Source organism: Aphidius gifuensis, linkage group LG4, assembly GCF_014905175.1.
Source record: "Aphidius gifuensis isolate YNYX2018 linkage group LG4, ASM1490517v1, whole genome shotgun sequence".
NCBI lineage: Eukaryota > Metazoa > Arthropoda > Insecta > Hymenoptera > Braconidae > Aphidius > Aphidius gifuensis.
In genome coordinates this window covers 14,383,535-14,402,724 of record NC_057791.1, presented here as the reverse complement: position 1 = coordinate 14,402,724, position 19,190 = coordinate 14,383,535, and the positions used below count along the sequence as shown (strand labels likewise).

Genomic DNA, 19,190 nt, shown 5'->3' with positions numbered 1-19,190 from the left:
AAAAATCGATAATTTGCACAGCTCGAAATTACTCAATTTTTTATTTAATACTTTTAATTTTATTAATTTAAGTTAATTTTGTAATCCCTACTAAATTAATTGGCACCAGACCGAGATATTAATTTTTGAAAATTGAAAAGTATACGAATTATTATTATTATATGAGGCACGTTGAAAATAATAATAATAATTCAAATGTAACTCAATGTATTTTAAAAATTGCTATCTCGATGCCAGTATAATTAAACCCGGCAAACAAACAGCAGAAACCAGCAAATTATGACAAACGCTGTCGAGGACTACCATTGAACGTATTTTTGTAATATACGGTTCTGTTCAGGTTTTTTGCAACCTACTCACCGTCTAAAAGGATCTATATGGGCTTAAAATATTCGTATTGAAAAGTACTATGAAATGATGAAAAAAAATAGCAATATTAAACAACAATTTTTTCAACTACAAGCGTAAATGTGTGTTCCATCCCTATCCGAGTGTGTTAAAGTTGTCAACTTTGACATCAATTATCTAAAAAAAACCACGCATTAAAATTTTGAAAAAATTCATCAAAATAGATAAATACTCAGGCTTTCATTGAAGCCCAAAAAATCAAAAATTAAACAACGGAAAATTATCGGTACTTTCGACCTTAAAATAATGACACAAAATTTAGATTTAATATTACTGGTTACTATTTATTTAATATTTACTTCATCAGAAACTCTTTAATTATTATACAATATATGGCTCATTCCACGTGTTATTTAAATTCAAAAAATAGATTTGTCCCGAAATTTTTTTTTCATTGTTTTTCAGCAAAAAATAAGTAATAGGTACTTACGCGTTTTTTTTTTCAAAAAATTACGGAGGCTAGGAGCCGAGAGGCTCAGCCGCACACTGTAAAAATTTTTAGTTAAAATTAAGACAAAAATTTCTGCAAAATAGAAATTTTTGTCTAGGAAAAAAAAACATTTGAAGGAAATAAAAAGCGGTTTGATTGAAGAAAAAAATATGTCTTCTAGAAAACAAAAAAAATCCTCGACTATATATTTTTTAGGTTCAATTCGAGTATTAGAAACATCAAATACAGTAAAAATAAATTTATTTCAAACGACTAATATCCTTCATTTGAAACAATTGCAGGAATTGAATTAATTAATGGAATTAGCCATATATTGTATAATAATTAAAGACTTTCTGATGAAGTAAATATTAAATATATAACCTCTTTAATCAACGAAAATTGTCCAACTTTATTATCACTGGGACTTGGATATCATGATTATAAATAGTATATTGTGCAACAAGGACGCAATGTGAGTGATTGACTCGGAGACGAGGCATCATCTGTGTGTGTGCTGAGTGCGTGAGAGGATCACTTACATTGCGTCCGCGTGACACATACTATTTTTTGGCCGAGCGGGCGGGAAACACCCGTTTGTCGCCCGCAATTTGTAGGGCGACAAAGACATACTTTGCGCCACAAATTTAGGGTGACAAACGGGCAATTCCCGCCCGCTAGGCCAAAAAATAAATTTTAGTACACACAGAGAAGGATATGTTAACAGTTAACATATCCTGTTTAATGTTAACATATGCCATGTTAAAATGGGTGGTGGCTGATAAGTTTACATCAAAGATATATATATTAACATTAAACATACGTATCTTAAAAGTTAATATGCGTATGTTAACTATTAAGATATCTGAAATTGACACAATTTGAAGGTTAGGCTGATAGTTGAAGACATTTACGTATGTAAATATAAAAATTGAATGTAAAATTAAGAATGAATTTACAAAAAAACTAAATTTAAATAAATTTATGACAACACGAGTACATATTATATTAAATTATTAAATAGTACTACAAAATATAAATAAAAAAAAAGATGATAAGAAGTAGACTGGCGCATCAAAATATTTGTCGTAAAGATATACGTATGTTAACTATAAACATACGTATGTTAACAGTTAAGATATCTATGTTTATTGTTAATATATATATCTTAACATTAAACTTTCGTATGTTTAATGTAAACATATTGGTATGTTAACTGTTAACTTATCCTTCTCTGAGTGTAATAATAGAATGAACAAAGTGTTAATCAATATTAATACTTTCGAGAAATTGAAAAAAGTATTCAATTTTATTATTAATGAATAATCATTAAGTAGAATTCTTGTCTTTGAATATTTTTAATTATAAATGTCAAAACAATATGATTAAGATTTGAAAAACATGAATGTTTCAGTATACATAAACTATTTGTTTATTCTAACGAGAATCGTGGATTTGATGAGTTAAAAACTATAAGTGCTTGTACAAAATACATCTACCTTGGTTAAAAAATAATTAGCTCAGATGTATCCAATAAAATATGAATTGTTAAGCCGAGTAAGAAAAAATTTATAATCAATAATGAAACAAACTTTTTAGTTTATTTTTAATATTAAATGTTTCTCTAGTTTCTTCAGTTTCTCCAGTAACTGTGTGTCCAGTTTCTTCAGTAACTGTGTCTCTAGTTTTTGAGATTGATGATGAAACTTCTTTCAAAATTTTTAATGCATCTTTAGTAGCGTTGTACATACGTATTGAATCATCACGTTTATTCTTCTCACCTTCACAAAGTTCCATTAATGTAAACTAACAAAATAAAAAATGAACTGTACATATTGTTTTTTTTTAAATAAAAATTATCTTAAAAGTGGTTCAAGCATTGAATTTCAACTTACAATGTTTTCTTCAGTAAGGAGCTGAGGCAAAAGTTCCAGCATGATGAAATTTTTAATTTTTTTGATGATCAAACACATTACTGTTTTAGCAACAAGATCTTGAACAGTTTTTGTGACAATTGTCATGTATGAGCCAATCAAAATATTTGTAGTGTTATTTGATTGAGTTTTACGATTATATCCTTCTTCCTCGTCTGACTGTAAATAATTTGAGTAACGATTAATACAAAAGTTGTGAAAAAACTTAAAAGAAAACTTAAATTTGATATATTTGTATAAAAAAAAAACAAAAAATAAAAATGGTGTGTCTCACCATGTTATTATCAGCCATTAGTGATCTAGCTCTGCATCAAAAAAAAAAAAGTTGATAAATTATAAATATAAGTCGAGTTATAATATTTTTTTTTATGTTTGTATTAACTTACCCTTCGAGTCCAACGAAATCAATATGTTTTGTATTAATATATGATAGCTCATACTCCAAAAGAGCAGAAAGCTGCTCTTGACATTTTTCTTCACACTCTCTGACATATAGCATTAATTTTTCATCAACTATCTCACGTAATCGTGGATATTTATCCATCTATGAAAACATCAATGCAAAAAATATAAATACTTTAGATCAATCGTTATAATTAACCACTTACAAAGACAAAAAAAAAGTTAAGAATATATATTTGAATATTAACTGACCAGTTGTGTACAGTCACTAAGCAGTTCCTGTAGTTTTGACACAACCTGGCTGATACAATTCTTTGCTGGTTCTTTTAAAAGAGCAATTTGTTCTTTGGCAACAGCCTCGAAAGCCATATCTGGTGTAAACATACCAGATCTAACACCTAATAAGAACATTTACACATTTATTATACATATGTAATTAAAAAATACGAATGAATATTTTAATAATTTAATAAATAAATACTCACCACGAATGTTGTTAATAGCAAGAGTAATTCGCACATGCAAATCATCATCACTTAATTTATTTTTTTCGATTTCTTGGGGAAAACGTTTGTGAATCAACCAGTAGATTTTGTATCCACCATTAAAACTTTTCCCAATATCATCAGACTCATAACAGCCGATCGAATTGCTAAATACTGCTTTCACTTGATCAAATAAGCTTGAAAAATATGTGAAAGTAGTTGTATCAAAATTAAATTAGTAAAATTCAAAAGTTGGCAAGTAGAATTAATAACTTACAAAATCATTGTTTTCGTCTTCATAGCTGATTCATTAAGATTCATATCTTCAAGTTTCATATTTTTTTCAAAAATCTTCATTTGATCCAGTAATTTCTTTCTTAGTGCTGGTAAAGTTTCATGAATGTGGCTTGAAAGCTGTTGGTTCAAAATCTTTTGAAGATACGGTGTACCAAGCTTGTCCGCCAAATGTTTATACTCTTCGTGGCTAAATTAAAAATAAATGATTAGACTAATTTACAGAATTTTGAGAAATAAATTATTGTTTTATTATAGTAAATGGTTATAACTTTGTAGCATATTAAATTAAGAATCGTTACCATTTAAAAAATTGTTTTTCTGCATCAATGGCGGCAACAATTTCTTTGTTGTCATCAATCGCCTTTTGGCTTCTATTAACTACACCAACATAGCCTCGTCTCAATGGCAATAATCTATTTTCAAGAATATCACGAGCATTGGTACCTTCATCCATCAAATCCAACTTGGTGATGACACCAATTGTCCTTGTGCCTGGAGAATAAAATTAAATTAGTAAACAATTGATTATTTAATATAAATTAAAGATGAAAAATAAATTTATAATCACCTTTTGGATCGACCTCTTTAGCCAGTTTTAAGGCATCACTGTTTGCTAAATCAGTATTGGCAGGAGTTACAGCCAAAATTAAGCAGGATTCTTTGGATATAAATTCTATAATCATGTTCCGAATTTGGGACTCAATGTCTTTTGGTTGATTACCAATAGGGACTTTCGTCAGGCCAGGGAGGTCAACCAATGTTAAATTTAACACTACATAAAATGAAAATCATGATTTTTTCATTGGCAGGATAATTGTTTTTTTTTAAAATTATATTTTCATACCTTTGGGCGAGAAAATGCTAAGATTTATAGGAACATTAGATATTCCTTCTCCTCCAATTACCCTATCAGTTTCTTGTTCAATTTCTTTTCGAATTTCATCAAAATCACTAAATTTCTTATTTGAGCAGTGAAGAAATTTTCCATATTCTTTAAAAATATAAAAATAAATGAATTAGAAATTTTAAAAATAACAAACTATAATGAAATAATTAAATTTGAATTTTATTTTGATCAAAATTATTTTTTTTTTAAATTCAAGTTTCTACCTTCTTTGCGACTACCATTATTAACGAGCTGCAGAATTAAAGGTCGTCTAGTAACAATTCCAGATCCTCTTGGTAAAAAATCCCTTGAATAAAAAAGAAAAAAACAATGCATATGTAAAACAAATGATTGTGAACAAAAAATAAGTGTAATAAATACCGTCCAACGAAGTTTTCCAGTACTGAGGATTTGCCAGCACTTTGGCCTCCAACAACAGCAATTTGTGGCAGGTCCATTTTCATCGCCACCCCTGAACGAGTTGCCACATCTTGAAGACGATTGACAAGTGTAATTAAATTTTCCATACCCGCGTTACCAGCCATTTTTTTTTCTATTATAGACCTTAAAATCAATTGATCAAGTTTTTAACAATATTTATTTGTTACTTTTCAACGAAAATTCAAGTTATGCGCCTATATGAGTATCTCGAAACGCTGAAGCCCGCACACCCTGGTAGTTATAATTCGCAAGAATTTTAGGCGACTCATGAAGGATTGCATATAGCATTTACATGTAAATAAGTAAATTTAAAGTGTGTGCATAAAAAACAACCTAATCACTGAGTAAAAAAAGTGACCAAACATAATTTGAAGCACATTTAGTTGACTTAAAAATGAGTTTACAGTGAAGTCTCTATTTGATATATAAACGATACACTCGTTAAGCACAATTGGTTTAGGGAAAGTTGAACTCATTACGTGTTCGTAAAATTATCTAAAAATGATTCAAAGCAATTTTAACAACCATTGATATCTATTTAAAATAAAGTATCTATCTCAAAAATTAAAAATAGGAAAAAATGAGTCAATTTTGTATATAAAAACTAAGAATTTTTATTTTGATGTTATTAATTTTATGTTCTAAAGGAAGCTTGGACAGTATTTATTGGTTTTATTTATAAAAGTATATATATTATTATGCATGATAAGTTATGATAACAATCAAAAAAATTTATTGAATAAAGAAAGGTAAAATATATAAGAACAAAAGAAATCCGTTATAAATTTATTTCAAATTTTATTATCATCATATTATCATTTCTTTATTTAAATTTCTTATTTTTTTCTTTACTTCTGAGCACTTGGTAATTTATTTTACAAATTCGTCATTTATTTGATGTGCGGAAATTATTGAAAGGAAAAACAAAATACAAAAAAAAAAAAAAACTGAAACCCCAGTCTCTTTTTGTTTAACAACACTTTTTTTGTTTAAAAAATAAACATTATTATAATTATAACTATAAATATATTCATCAAAATAAATCATTAAATACATAATCTAAATAACTCATAAATAAATCAAAAAAATTAATATAATTCAAACAAAAATCAAACAGTTTAAACAAAAAGATAAAAAAAAATAAATAAATAAAATTCGTTAAATTTAATATTTTTTTCTCATTTTTCATCAATCAATTGAACTTAAATTACACGATTACTAAAATAGTTGTAATTTATTTCTTTAAAAAATGATTAACAAAAATAAGTAACAAAATCTTTACCAACAAAAAAAAATTATTTAAAGTTCGGACGTAACAATTGAAACTTACATTCGTTGACAAAATCCCACAACACAATGAACGAGAAGTACGGTTTACGAATGAACGTGAGTGATCGCAACTCACGACGACGATTCGTGAAATTGTTCAGGGTGTACATCGGCAGCTCGATATTATCAGTACATATGTTTATCAATTGCTTTTATGTCTTATGAAATATAAATATATATATATTCATACTATCTACATATTATGTTTCTTTTATTGTGGAATAAAAAAATTTTTTTTTTCACACGTTTTATTTTAAAAGTACCCGCATTGTAGTTTATTGAAAAAAAAATAAAAGGTAATATTTGTAAATAAAAAAAACTATTTACTCATAAAAAAAATTAAATGGTTATTTTAAGTGTTTGAGTATAAATTATTTTATATATTAATATTTACATTCAAAGCCTACAAGATAATTAAAAAATGATTATCAATTTCAGCTGTACATGTATATTTATAAAAATAAATTTTAGCACCAAGTTGATTATTTGAAATTAAACTATAAAATAACAAAAAAACAGGAAGATATGTGAATAAAAATTTAATAATATATAATAATTTTTAGGATTATAAAAATTAATTAACTCGGTATTGAACGTTATTTTTAAAGAATCCTCTTGTTTTGTTATTCTCTATACAGGATAACGGGTGAGGAGAGAATGTGTATTAATGTAGATGTACCTAATTGATATAAGAATATCACAAAACTACTTGTTGTAGAGCGTGTCAATCTGGATGGTCACCTTGTCGTAGTTTTGAAAAATCCAATTAGTAAATTAACTCGAAGCACAGAAAAACAACACCCCGGAGAAATTTCGAAGTATATTTTTAGAAATTAGGAAAGTTAAATTTTTAGAGGAAATAATAATTGATACAAGGATTTTTAATATTAAATTTACTGATTGTTTTATCCAAATCTATTATGATTTTAATTTTAACTTATATGAAAATTTTTTACGGAGGTGGGATAGACGCGAAGAGTCCCACCTACACACAGAGAAGGATATGTTAACAGTTAACATATCCTGTTTAATGTTAACATATGCCATGTTAAAATGGGTGGTGGCTGATAAGTTTACATCAAAGATATATATATTAACATTAAACATACGTATCTTAATAGTTAATATGCGTATGTTAACTATTAAGATATCTGTAATTGACACAATTTGAAGGTTAGGCTGATAGTTGAAGACATTTACGTATGTAAATATGAAAATTGAATGTAAAATTAAGAATGAATTTACAAAAAAACTAAATTTAAATAAATTTATGACAACACGAGTACATATTATATTATATTACAATTAGAATAGTATCACAATATAATGTCAAAAAAAAAAGATGACAAGAAGTAGACTGGCGCATCAAAATATTTGGCCGCGTAAAGATACGTATGTTAACTATAAACATACGTATGTTAACAGTTAAGATATCTATGTTTATTGTTAATATATATATCTTAACATTAAACTTTTGTATGTTTAATGTAAACATATTGGTATGTTAACTGTTAACTTATCCTTCTCTGAGTGTATAGCATTGTTTTCACTATATGTTTTATGAATACCGCTCATGGCTTCTATAATAATTAAGCTAGATTATTCGTATTAGGCTCAAATTGAAGATCTCGACGAGCTCTAGAGCCTCTGATAAAATTAAAATTCTTCGGATAATTATTGAGTTTACAAATGACGGAGGAAAAATGTAACAAAATCTTCGCACCGAAATACTAAGAAAACTAAGAAAAAATCATGGATGCAAAAATTTCACAGATAACGGTAAATAATGAAATAAAGATAATTAAAAAAAGTTTATATTTTTTAAAATCAAATTCGTTTGTTTATTCAAGAAAAACTGAAACGACATTTTTTTGAAACAGACATAACTTTTTTAAAAATCAACTAAGAGGTTTTATGCTAGTTTTAATGGATTCTTCGTCAAAAAATCTACAACCAGAGCCATACTTGAAATTTTTTCAACAATTATTTTTTTTATAATTAGCGATTGTTTATAAAAAATATCAGAGTGAGTAGTTTATAAAATAAAAAGAACCACAAAGAAATCATTCAATGAGCTTAATTGGCTCAACAGCTTGTAGAAAATTTTCTAACAAATTTTTTGACTATAATATGAGATTTTTTAGTTGATTATTTAAACAATTAATGAAGATTTAAACAATCATTATTTTTTTTTTCATCATTTTTTTGCCATACGCATGCGCACTTGTGACTGTAGAGCATAATACCCACTCATTTTTACCATTAGAGTTTTTTTTTTTTAAGATGGCAGATGGTAGCACTCAACAATTCTAGGAATCAATTTAGTTTATTTATTTTGTATTTATCCTGTTTTTTGAAAGTTTGAGGTTAAAGTTTTATAAATAAATTTAATATAATGAATAATTGTAATATATAACAAATTATTATATTACAATTCATTATTAAATAATAAATAAAACCCAGGTAGGAGTTCTCGGGCTTGAACAACTGTGCCAGGCTTGTGCGAGGGTCGTGTATCGAGCCTGGGGAGCACAGGCTTGACACAAGCTTGTGCCCATTGTTTTCTCCGGCCTTACACGAGCCTCGTTAACACAGGCTTGACACAAGACTGTCCCCGTTGTCTTTAACCGGCCTCACACAGGCCTCAATAATTCAAGCCGGTGTGCCTTTTTGTTTTCCCTGGCCTCACACGAGCCTTGTTAACACAGGCTTGACACAAGACTGTCCCTGTTGTTTTCAACCGGCCTCACACAGGCCTCAATAATTCAAGCGGTGTCAAGCCTGTTTTTTGTTTTCCCGACCTCACACGAGCCTTGTTAACACAGGCTTGACACAAGACTGTCCCCGTTGTTTTCAACCGGCCTCACACAGGCTTCAATAGTCCAAGCCGGTGTCAAGCCTGTTTTTTTTGTTTTCCCCGGCCTCACACGAGCCTTGTGTCAAGCCCGTTTTACCAAGCCTCACACGGGACTTGACTTGTGCATATATTCAATTAAAAAAAAAAAATTAATTAATTAGATCTATAAATTGTGAATAGACATTTTAAATAAAAATTATTAGGTTTTGACTATCGTGCCAGGCTTTTACAAGGACTGTGTATTGACTCTCGAATAAATTCATCCATATAAAAAATTTTGACTGACTCTTTCATGAATCCCCCGTGGTCGACTTGATAGAGCATTGGAGTTCCACGTGAGAGACCTAGGATCGATCCCCCGTTACGCCGTTTATTTTCGTTCATATAATCATCGTTAATTCAAATTGTATCGCGTAAAAAATAATAATGTCAAATTAATAAATTAATAATAATTGTTTATTTATATTTTTTTATAATTTTTTTTGCAAGCCGGTGTCAAGCCTGGGAACACAAGACTGTGTCAAGCCTGGGAACACAAGACTGTGTCAAGCCTGGGAACACAAGCCTGTGCCAAGCCTGATACACTAGTCCGACACCAGTAAATACATCGTGAACATTCCAGACTTGACACAGGCTTGTGTCACAGGCCTGACACAGGCCCGAGAGCCGGGTAATCAGGCTTGTCCCAGGCTTGTGCCCGTCGTCACTTCCTACCTGGGAAATTATAATTTCAGAGTTAACGCGTCCTCCCGCCGGAGTTTTGAAAATTTTCAATTTTCAAAGAGAATGCAGCCGTTACTAAATTTCTTTTTTTTTTATTTGTCAAAAAAACTGGGCTCAACTTAAATTGCGCACTGAATTAGCAAAGTCTTTTTTTTTTTTCATATGCAAGTGATGAAAAGAAAGTTGACTTCTTTAATCGAAGCAAAATCAAACAAATTTTTAACAATATATAAGAGATTCAGAATCAGTTTGAAATATCACCGACCCTTATGGTAAAACGATAAAAAAAAAATTACAAATCAATAATTGGTTCCGGAGTCTACAAAAACCAAAATTTTTGACTGATTTTTTCAGCAACAGGTCGGTTAATATAAGGACTTGTTTGTTAAATAAATTTTGAAAATATCTACAATTAAAAAAAAACATCTATCGATAAACGTAAAAGTAAATAATTGAGTTCTGCGTGCAATCAATTAGATCTTTATTTTAAATTAATATCAACTAATATTTGTACATAAATAAAATAAATAATTTAAAATCTCAAAAGTTTAGTTAAAACCTTCATTATATATAGGTATTATTATACAAAAATAATAATTTACCACGCTTATGGGTGATCACAAAAGGTCATTGCGACTGAAAAATATCCCGAGTGGAAAAAAAATAATAAAAAATATTTTTATGTTATACATTTTCATAAAGAATCTGACAAAATTGATGCTTCCTCTCGTCACGGGAGAAAAATGTCTGTCGTTGATTTTATAAAACCGCATTTGTAACTTTATTTAAAACCTGGAGTTGTGAGCAACAGGGTGCTAATGACAATCGATTATCACAAACCCTAAGAGTCACCTTTGCCCATCACCGCTATAACACCTCCATATCTTTTTGAGTGAGAACACAACTATTAACAACAACAAAAAAAAACTATATTTATTTCATATATTATTCGCCTGTTATAATTTTTTATATCGTCTTGACATCTGGTTGTTCAATCAAAAGAACTGGTGATCAATTTTTTATTTCCCATCTTTTTTTTATTTATTAGTGTTCCGTAGGACACTTATATGTTTTCGCTTTACTGTGACTTTTTGTTATTTTGAGATAAAACGAGAAGTCCTGAATCGAATTGGCTTGTGAGATGCTCATTTTCTGTATTTTTTTTGGCCAAAAGCAATGGTCATATTTATTTCCAATTTTGGGGCCTTATTGGATTTAATATGCCCATTTTTGGACATGGCCCAATTCCAAATATTGACGGATCAATTCCGGTAATGTTTTAATCGACGACGCTTCATCTGTTGACTCTACGATATTTTTTTTTAATTTTTCGGTCGTTTATTTTTTTTTTATTCAACGATATGTAGTGTCACAAATTGGTTTTTCGCGATATTTTTTGAACCGCTCAACCGAATTAGTCGATGTTAAAACAAATTTAGGGTTTTTTTTTTTCCAAAAACAGACATGATATTTTTTTTTACTTTTTGGGCCTTATTAGATTTAATATGCCCATTTTTGGACATGGCGCAATTCCAAATATTGACCGATCAATTCCGGCAATGTTTTAATCGACAACGCTTCGTCTGTAGACTCTACGATATTTTTTTCAAATTTTTCGGTCGTTTATTTTTTTTTTTATTTAACGATATGTAGTGTCACAAACTGTTTTTTTACAATATTTTTGTAAATAGCAAGAAAAAAAAGAAAAAATCCTACGGAACACTTAGGGTGCACCTTGGGGAACTTGACTATCTTTTTTTTTAATAAAACCTTTGTTATGCCTATTATCTTTGTCAGTTTTGAAATATTCACAATTTTATTGAATACAATTGAACATAGCCAAGATTTTAAAACTAATGTGTGGGGGCTTTAGCAAGAAAATATCCTAAGAGATTTTTATTTTTTTTTATTGAATATATCCAGTTTAAGAAAGAGCGTATGAAATCGTCTTGTTTTGTGTTTATTTGAATGTTGAAAACAAAAAAATGTACAGTCGGTGTTCAGAAAACTTTAAGAAGATTAAATTTTTTTTTAAGGACAGAATAGAATTCAAACGTCTTATGGTCTATGTCATATCCTGAAGGTGGTCCATCATCACAAACAGAGTCGAACGAGTTTTAAGGATAAAAGAAAAACAAAGAAATGGTATTATATGGACGCAGTGCTAAAAACTTTTATTTGATTTTATTTTGATATTAAATAAAATTTAGATTTTATATTTTAATGATTTTATAAATCTTAAAGATATTAATTATATGAAAGTTGTCGCAAGAGTGAAGGTCCTTAAAATTAAAAATTATAATTCTCATAAAAATTAAATTAATTAGGAAGGGATGATCTTCAGAGGAAACATTATTTGATCAATGAAAATTGATGGTTCTCATGGTAGTCAGCATAAATAATTTTGCTGAAACAATTCCTAACAACATTTGCTAAATTCAACGGATGTTTAATATCAAGTTCCTTTACTAAAATGCAACTACGTCGTTAAGACATAAATATTAAAATGAAAAATAAAAAATATTGAATTATAAAAATTGTTTAAAAATGTCAATGATGCAAAAATGAAAAATAATTATGAAAAAATAAAAAAGAAAAAATTTATTTACCAGATGTGATCAGACACGCATCCAAATGTATATAAACGGTCGGAAAATAATGGCCCAGGGGGTAACCATGATATGCCACGAATCTGAATTTACCTAGGTCCATTTTCAAACCAGCATTTGATGTTTTGCTCACTTCATCAGACTCATAAAAACCGATTTCGCTATAAACCAAGTCGAGAACAAGTCGATGCATTCTAGAACTATATATAATTAAATTATATAGGATTAGACAGTTGTTAAAAACTGATTATACTGAAAATGATTAATAAGATAAAATACTAACTCAAGTAAATTTATTTTTGACGCTGTATCGTCACGTTGGTAATACTTTTCAAATAAATATTTTCAAATATCCAACGATTCAGCTGCCAACTTGGGTGCGTTCCGTAGAGGACCGCGGTCTACCAAAAATAGGCGTGGTTTATCATGGTGAATTTAATTTCGTTGTAGTGTCAGCACTGCTATGTATTAGAAAACGTAAACAAACATAAGCAAACGTAAACACCGAAAAATATGATTAACGAATTATAAAGAAAAAAATAATTTGGCATCAAAAAAAAAATTGTCAATTAAAATAGTCGGTGTATATTGTTGTTATCTCAATTATTTAGCCTGTAAATTGTATTTCTTTTCAAAGTTAATGCTTCAAAACATATCATAACTCAAATGTAAGGTTAGGACAGCACTTATATTTTTGTTATCTTTCAAGATCTTAAACTGGCTGATGTTGCTGTTCATTTTCAACAAAAACAACAATTACTACCGACATCAGTCAATAGATAATGTGTTTGAAGTGGAATTTTTCTTTTCATTTTGTTAACTGTTATTAACAAATTTATTGTTTTAATAATTTTATTCAGTACAAAATTCAGTAAGCACCACATCCACAACATTAACAATACATACATAGAAAGGTGTAAAAAAAAGTATACATGAGACTGGTTATTTTTTAGGGATTCCTAGGGAGATTTTTAATTTTTATGGATCCACTCTGATTATGGCCAAAAAGGACCGCGGTCCCCCTACGGAACGCACCCCTTGTTTCGTAATGTTGGTAATGTATATAACAGTAAAACACATGTGATTTGTAAATTGTTCCTTGAGTGTTCGTTCTAGACAATGAAACCAAAGTCGATCAGAGAAAAATTTATATGCTGGATAAAATATAAATTATAAAAAACAATTGATTATTTTTATAAAAATCTATTTATTGTTAAATAATTTTAAAATTGATAGATTATCTGTTGAAATAATTTTACTCCGACTCAATTGCATCCACAATACTTTTTTTTTTCTCAATATTACTCTAATTACGATTTATGACACCAACATATCCTCTACACAATATAGATACAATTTGTTTTCTAAAAAAGCTCTGGCATCGCATTACCTTTATCCATCATGTTTAACTTTGTGATAACTCTAATCGTTCCGGTATCTGAATTGATGTTATTATTTTTTTATTTTTCAAGTTCTTCCCTGGAAGTTGCAATACAATCAAATCCAATGAAACAATAAAAACATTTTGTAGTTCTAGCAATTGAGCAGTTCTAACATATGTTGCGAAACCTTCTTTTTCATATTCACAAGTTACATTATGTTTTTTATTACTTCAGTACAGTCAGTGTCAATTTGCAAATTTGATACTTTTACCGTATCCATAAATGTGTACTGATTATATATTTAAAAATACCTAGCTTTTTAAAAAATGATATTGACCATTGATCGATGAAAAGAAAGTCGGCATATGAAATTATTTTATTATGTTAAAAAGTAAAAATAAACATTGTTTTTTAATTATAAAAATTAATTATTAAAAAGTAAAATGATTCATTTCAATGAGACAATAAAGAACCTCTACTATCATAAGTGATTCAACGAATTATATTTTGTTATGAATAACTTACTTAACAATTAACTTGTTGATAGTTGACAATAATAATTAATAAAGAGATCGAGGGTTTATTTAAACATGGTTCGCTGCAGCACAGTACACACACAAAAATATCTTCATACTCAGTCAGTCAGTAGGATCAGTAGAAGTAATCTTTTTTACCGACAACATAACAGTCAGCGTTCTCTCTAGCTGATATAGGGTGAGTACCAAAATTTACGGTGTGCTGATATAGCTTATCAGTGCTTATCAGATAAGAACTATGTTCAGTATATAATAGTCATTTTTTATTTTTATTGTCAACTTTAAAAATTCTGTTTAATTTACAAAACTACTTTGTTTGATTCGATGTAAAATGACCCATATAGACTAGGTCGATAAAAAAATTAAAATGATGGTTCAGTTTTAACAGTAGATGGAGACACCATTTATTCTATCGAGCAATATATTTCTATGTTGACGCTTTGTCCCTAGTGTTCATTAAATAATAAAAAAAAAACAATATATTTCTATTTTCCGATAAAGAAAAAGAAAAAGCGATTTTCTTAATCAAAATTAAAACACATATTTATATTAATTTATCTTCTGTTTAAAATTTAAACAAGACACTTAATCCTTTCATTTGATGAAAAAAAAAATTCATAATATTATTTTTTGTTTTATTAAAAAGCTAAAGCTTGTAAGGGATCTTCGATTTATAATCCATGAATAAATAAATAAATAATTAATGTAATATAAAATTTGCCATGTGTACAGTGTCTTATGAAAAAGGCTTCACTGCATAAAAATATAGTATTAATATTTTGCATTTTAACAATAATGTATTCGCAAATAAGAGTTCTTGTGAGTGTCTTGATTATGTTTGGCTTCTTGTATGATATTTTTATGTGTATATTATATTAATTTATATTTTTAACTGACGTTGCTTATGTACACATGCATCATATTATTTATTCATATCATGAAAACATTCAAGCTGTTAGAAAACCTGTGTACGTGATCATCAGGACGTGGAAAATCTCATATATCATTGTCTAAGTTCAAACAAAAGTATATAAATATTCATAAACAATTATTAATTATTCAAAGAAAATTCTATTTTATAATTTTAAAATTTAATTAATGAATTTTCACAAAAATTTTTTTAAATAGTAATCAAATAGATGATTCTCAAAAAATGTAACTATTATTTTTTTTTAAAGGGTATAAAGTATTTTTAGAAAACACAAGATGTCAAATAAAATTACTAAGTTAAAAAAAATTTACAAATCAAATAAAAGTTCATCAAATAAATAAAAGAATAAATAATTTTTCTTCTAACTTTTCGTTCGTTTTATTTAAATTTTTGTGATTTAATTCTTCATAATTATTACTCTATTATTAATCATATTTAAAAAGTCTTTAAAAAAGCATTAAAAAAATGTCTTGGTCATGGTTATTATGGTCAATTATTGGCTATCAGCAATATTTACAAATAAACAAAGAAGAAAAGAAATATAAGTATCAGAATATATTGATATATAAAAATAAAATATTCAATTTATGGATTGTGTTTTATAAATTTGTTTATCAAGTATTGTAAAGATAGCTGTGTATAAGTATAATAAAATATAATAATTGGGTGTACGACATGATATTCAGCTTACTAAAGCAAAGTGAGATCTGTCTAATGTGAATTGGATGATGGGGGATGATACCGAGATATTATATCGTGACTTGTGACTCTTGTGACTTGTGATATAGCAACGGGTAACTCGGGTGACTGTCAATTAGGAATTTCAAATGCGGAAGTTTAACTGCGTGCAAAAGTTATCGTTTATAGTTATAACATTGTGGCTGGTATGCTGAATCAGCATCACCATTTTTCAAATATCTCTCGTTGAGTGAGCTTTCCTCCGTCACTTTCTCATTTCTAAAAAAAATAAAATAAAAAGAGAAAAATCATGAAAAAAAAATATTTAAGTATTTAAGAAATAAGAAAATATATATTTTACAATTTTAAATTTGGTGTACAGTAGCCTTACTAATAAGAGGACACAATCACCAAAAAAATAACAAAGGATCCATCAGCTAACACACTACAAAAAATGGCAATTACAATTAATTTAAATTTATAAAATAAATGTATTTCTTGACTCTGCGTTATTTTTTCTTCAAGTGATAAAAATACTCTTTTTTTTTTGTGTTTATTATTGTTAAAAGTCTTAAAGATTACCAAGCTACAACTCTGTAATAGCACTGAGTATATATGATTTGATTATTAATATAAATACAATAAATTATAAATAGATAATAGATTAATATAATAAATAAAAATAGAGATTTTATCATTATAAATCATAGATCTTAAAAAAAATACTTGTTATTTACAGTATATCTTTATTATATCACTATTATCAGTAACATCATCAGTCACAATCTGTTTGGTATTATGGTGTTACTTTAGTTGAAACTATTAATAGGTATATACATGAAATAATATGATATGTTCTAGTTTATGCTTGCAAGTTGTCACCTGACAATCTATATATTTATTTAACAAATATATATATAAATATAGACTACTGCAAAAACATACACATAGCATAGTGTGGATGATTGGTTACATTAGTGATATGCGCGTTTCAGTATTTCATTTGAAATATATATATAACATAAAAGTATATGTATAAATATATTTACAGACTACAATGGGGTGAAACACTAACAATCGACAATCGCCTGGTTATATATAGATAGAAAGTTTAGTAAATTCGAGGAAATCTATTACGCTTTTGGATCATCTATAGTTTATATCTGTATCTGTTTTTGAATAACCGTAGTTTATAAAAGATGTCTTTTGCTATTGATATTCATGTATCAAAATATATTCTGTTCAGTTTTCAATATTGATGTTTCAACTTTTTAATTTTTGTATATTTGTAGAAAATAGTAATAACAATAGAGGTTTGTGATAATATTGATTGTGTACATTTAAAAAGTATTATTGTTGTATCATTATATTATTTTTAATTTAAACTCAAATATATATTATGAACATATGATTCTACGAAGGTTCAGACACTGGACATTTTAGTGGTCAGTTAAGTCAGTAAGATTGCAAATAATTTTAAATAATTGAGCAATCTTAAAATAATCTATAAAATCCAACTGATATACAACTAGCTTATTAAATAAATATATAAAACAATTAATACTTAAATTAATAAAATAGAATAAATTAATTAATGATTAATTATATTAATTTATTAAATAATAAAATAAGATTAATTTTTGTTTTTTCTTTATATTAATTTTTATATAAAAAAATTTATACAAAAAAAAAGTAATAATTTTTAATAATTTTGATAAATTATTTTAAATAATTAATTAAATATTTTGATGAATATTAATTAATTTATTTCATTAACAATGAGATTTTATTTTTTTATTAATACTATATTCAAGTACAAGTACATCAGCTGTTACTGAAATCATCAAAATAGTTTCATAAAAAACATTTAATAATTATAAATTATAATCATACATGAAAGAAAAAAAAATATATATTATTATTTCAAAATATATAAAAAAAAATTTAATCAGACGATTAAAAAATTTTAAAAAATCATGAAGTTTTTTTAAAAGTACTAATTAAAAATTCAAAATGAAATTTGTACGTTGTTTGAATAATTTGTTACGACATTTTTGATGAAAAATTTTAATGTAAAATTTATTTTAAAAAAAAATATATATATTATTTTTGGTGATATAGTCAATTAAATACTAATAAGCTACTTAAATTTGTAAAATGAATTTCTGTAGAAATATGTTTATATTTTACTTGACACGATGCATACCACAAAACAGCTGGTTTTACACTTATTTTATATTTTTTCTATTTTATTTTTTTCTAATTTTATTTATTGGCTTTTTTTCTCAGACTTGAAACAAGAAGCTGGCAGTAGTCCCATCATTATGTAGCCTGCGTATATATCTTATATCTACACAAATACGTATTATAAAAAAGTATATAGAGTGTTGAACGCAAGAGAGATGAATCAAGTGAAAATCCTCCTTGTCAACGCGTTCAAGAAATAAATATAAAAAAAAAAAAAAATTCTTGAAATAAAATCGACATGCGATGCTTGTTGCGAGGGTTGTTGAACATTTTTTTTTTTTTATGACAAATTGATGTCTATTGGACAGTATATAATTGACCCTCACACTTTTCCAAAAATTTTGTAAAATTTTGAGAAAAAATTATATTACAAAATCTTCAGTATAAAATATATAAATAAAATGAAAAATAAATTTTAAATTAAATATTTTTTAATTATTTATTTATTTATTTTAAATAAAATTTTTATAGTTTTAATGATGATGGGTATTCATACTGTAGAATGTAGATAATAAAAAATGTATTGTTATATAAATGTAGATATAACGATATTGAACACACGATGTACTTTTTATGAAGTGGCATACAGTCACGTGTCCTATGTGTATGTATAAT

The 19,190-nt window shown here is 27.3% G+C and overlaps 1 protein-coding gene across 1 annotated transcript; it reads right to left on the bottom strand.

Annotated features, from left to right (window-relative positions):
• Positions 1-2,870: 2,870 nt before the first annotated feature.
• On the bottom strand, positions 2,871-5,387 carry LOC122853887 (dynamin-like). Its single transcript, XM_044154296.1, has 11 exons — positions 5,224-5,387; positions 5,067-5,149; positions 4,801-4,947; positions 4,525-4,728; positions 4,256-4,448; positions 3,937-4,143; positions 3,660-3,856; positions 3,427-3,572; positions 3,159-3,316; positions 3,047-3,077; positions 2,871-2,927 (listed from the first exon to the last, which is right to left on the bottom strand). Exons 1-11 carry the CDS (start codon positions 5,385-5,387, stop codon positions 2,871-2,873), a joined length of 1,587 nt encoding a protein of 528 aa, XP_044010231.1.
• Positions 5,388-19,190: the final 13,803 nt, after the last annotated feature.

Bases quoted from the DNA above. Each gene is read 5' to 3' on its own strand.
- LOC122853887 (XM_044154296.1), bottom strand. From the start codon at position 5,387: ATGGCTGGTAACGCGGGTATGGAAAATTTAATTACACTTGTCAATCGT. The intron at 4,449-4,524 runs GTGATTATAAAT...TTTATTCTCCAG, and splicing joins TAAAGAGGTCGATCCAAAAG to GCACAAGGACAATTGGTGTC. The intron at 4,144-4,255 runs GTAACGATTCTT...TTTTTAATTTAG, and splicing joins GAAAAACAATTTTTTAAATG to CCACGAAGAGTATAAACATT.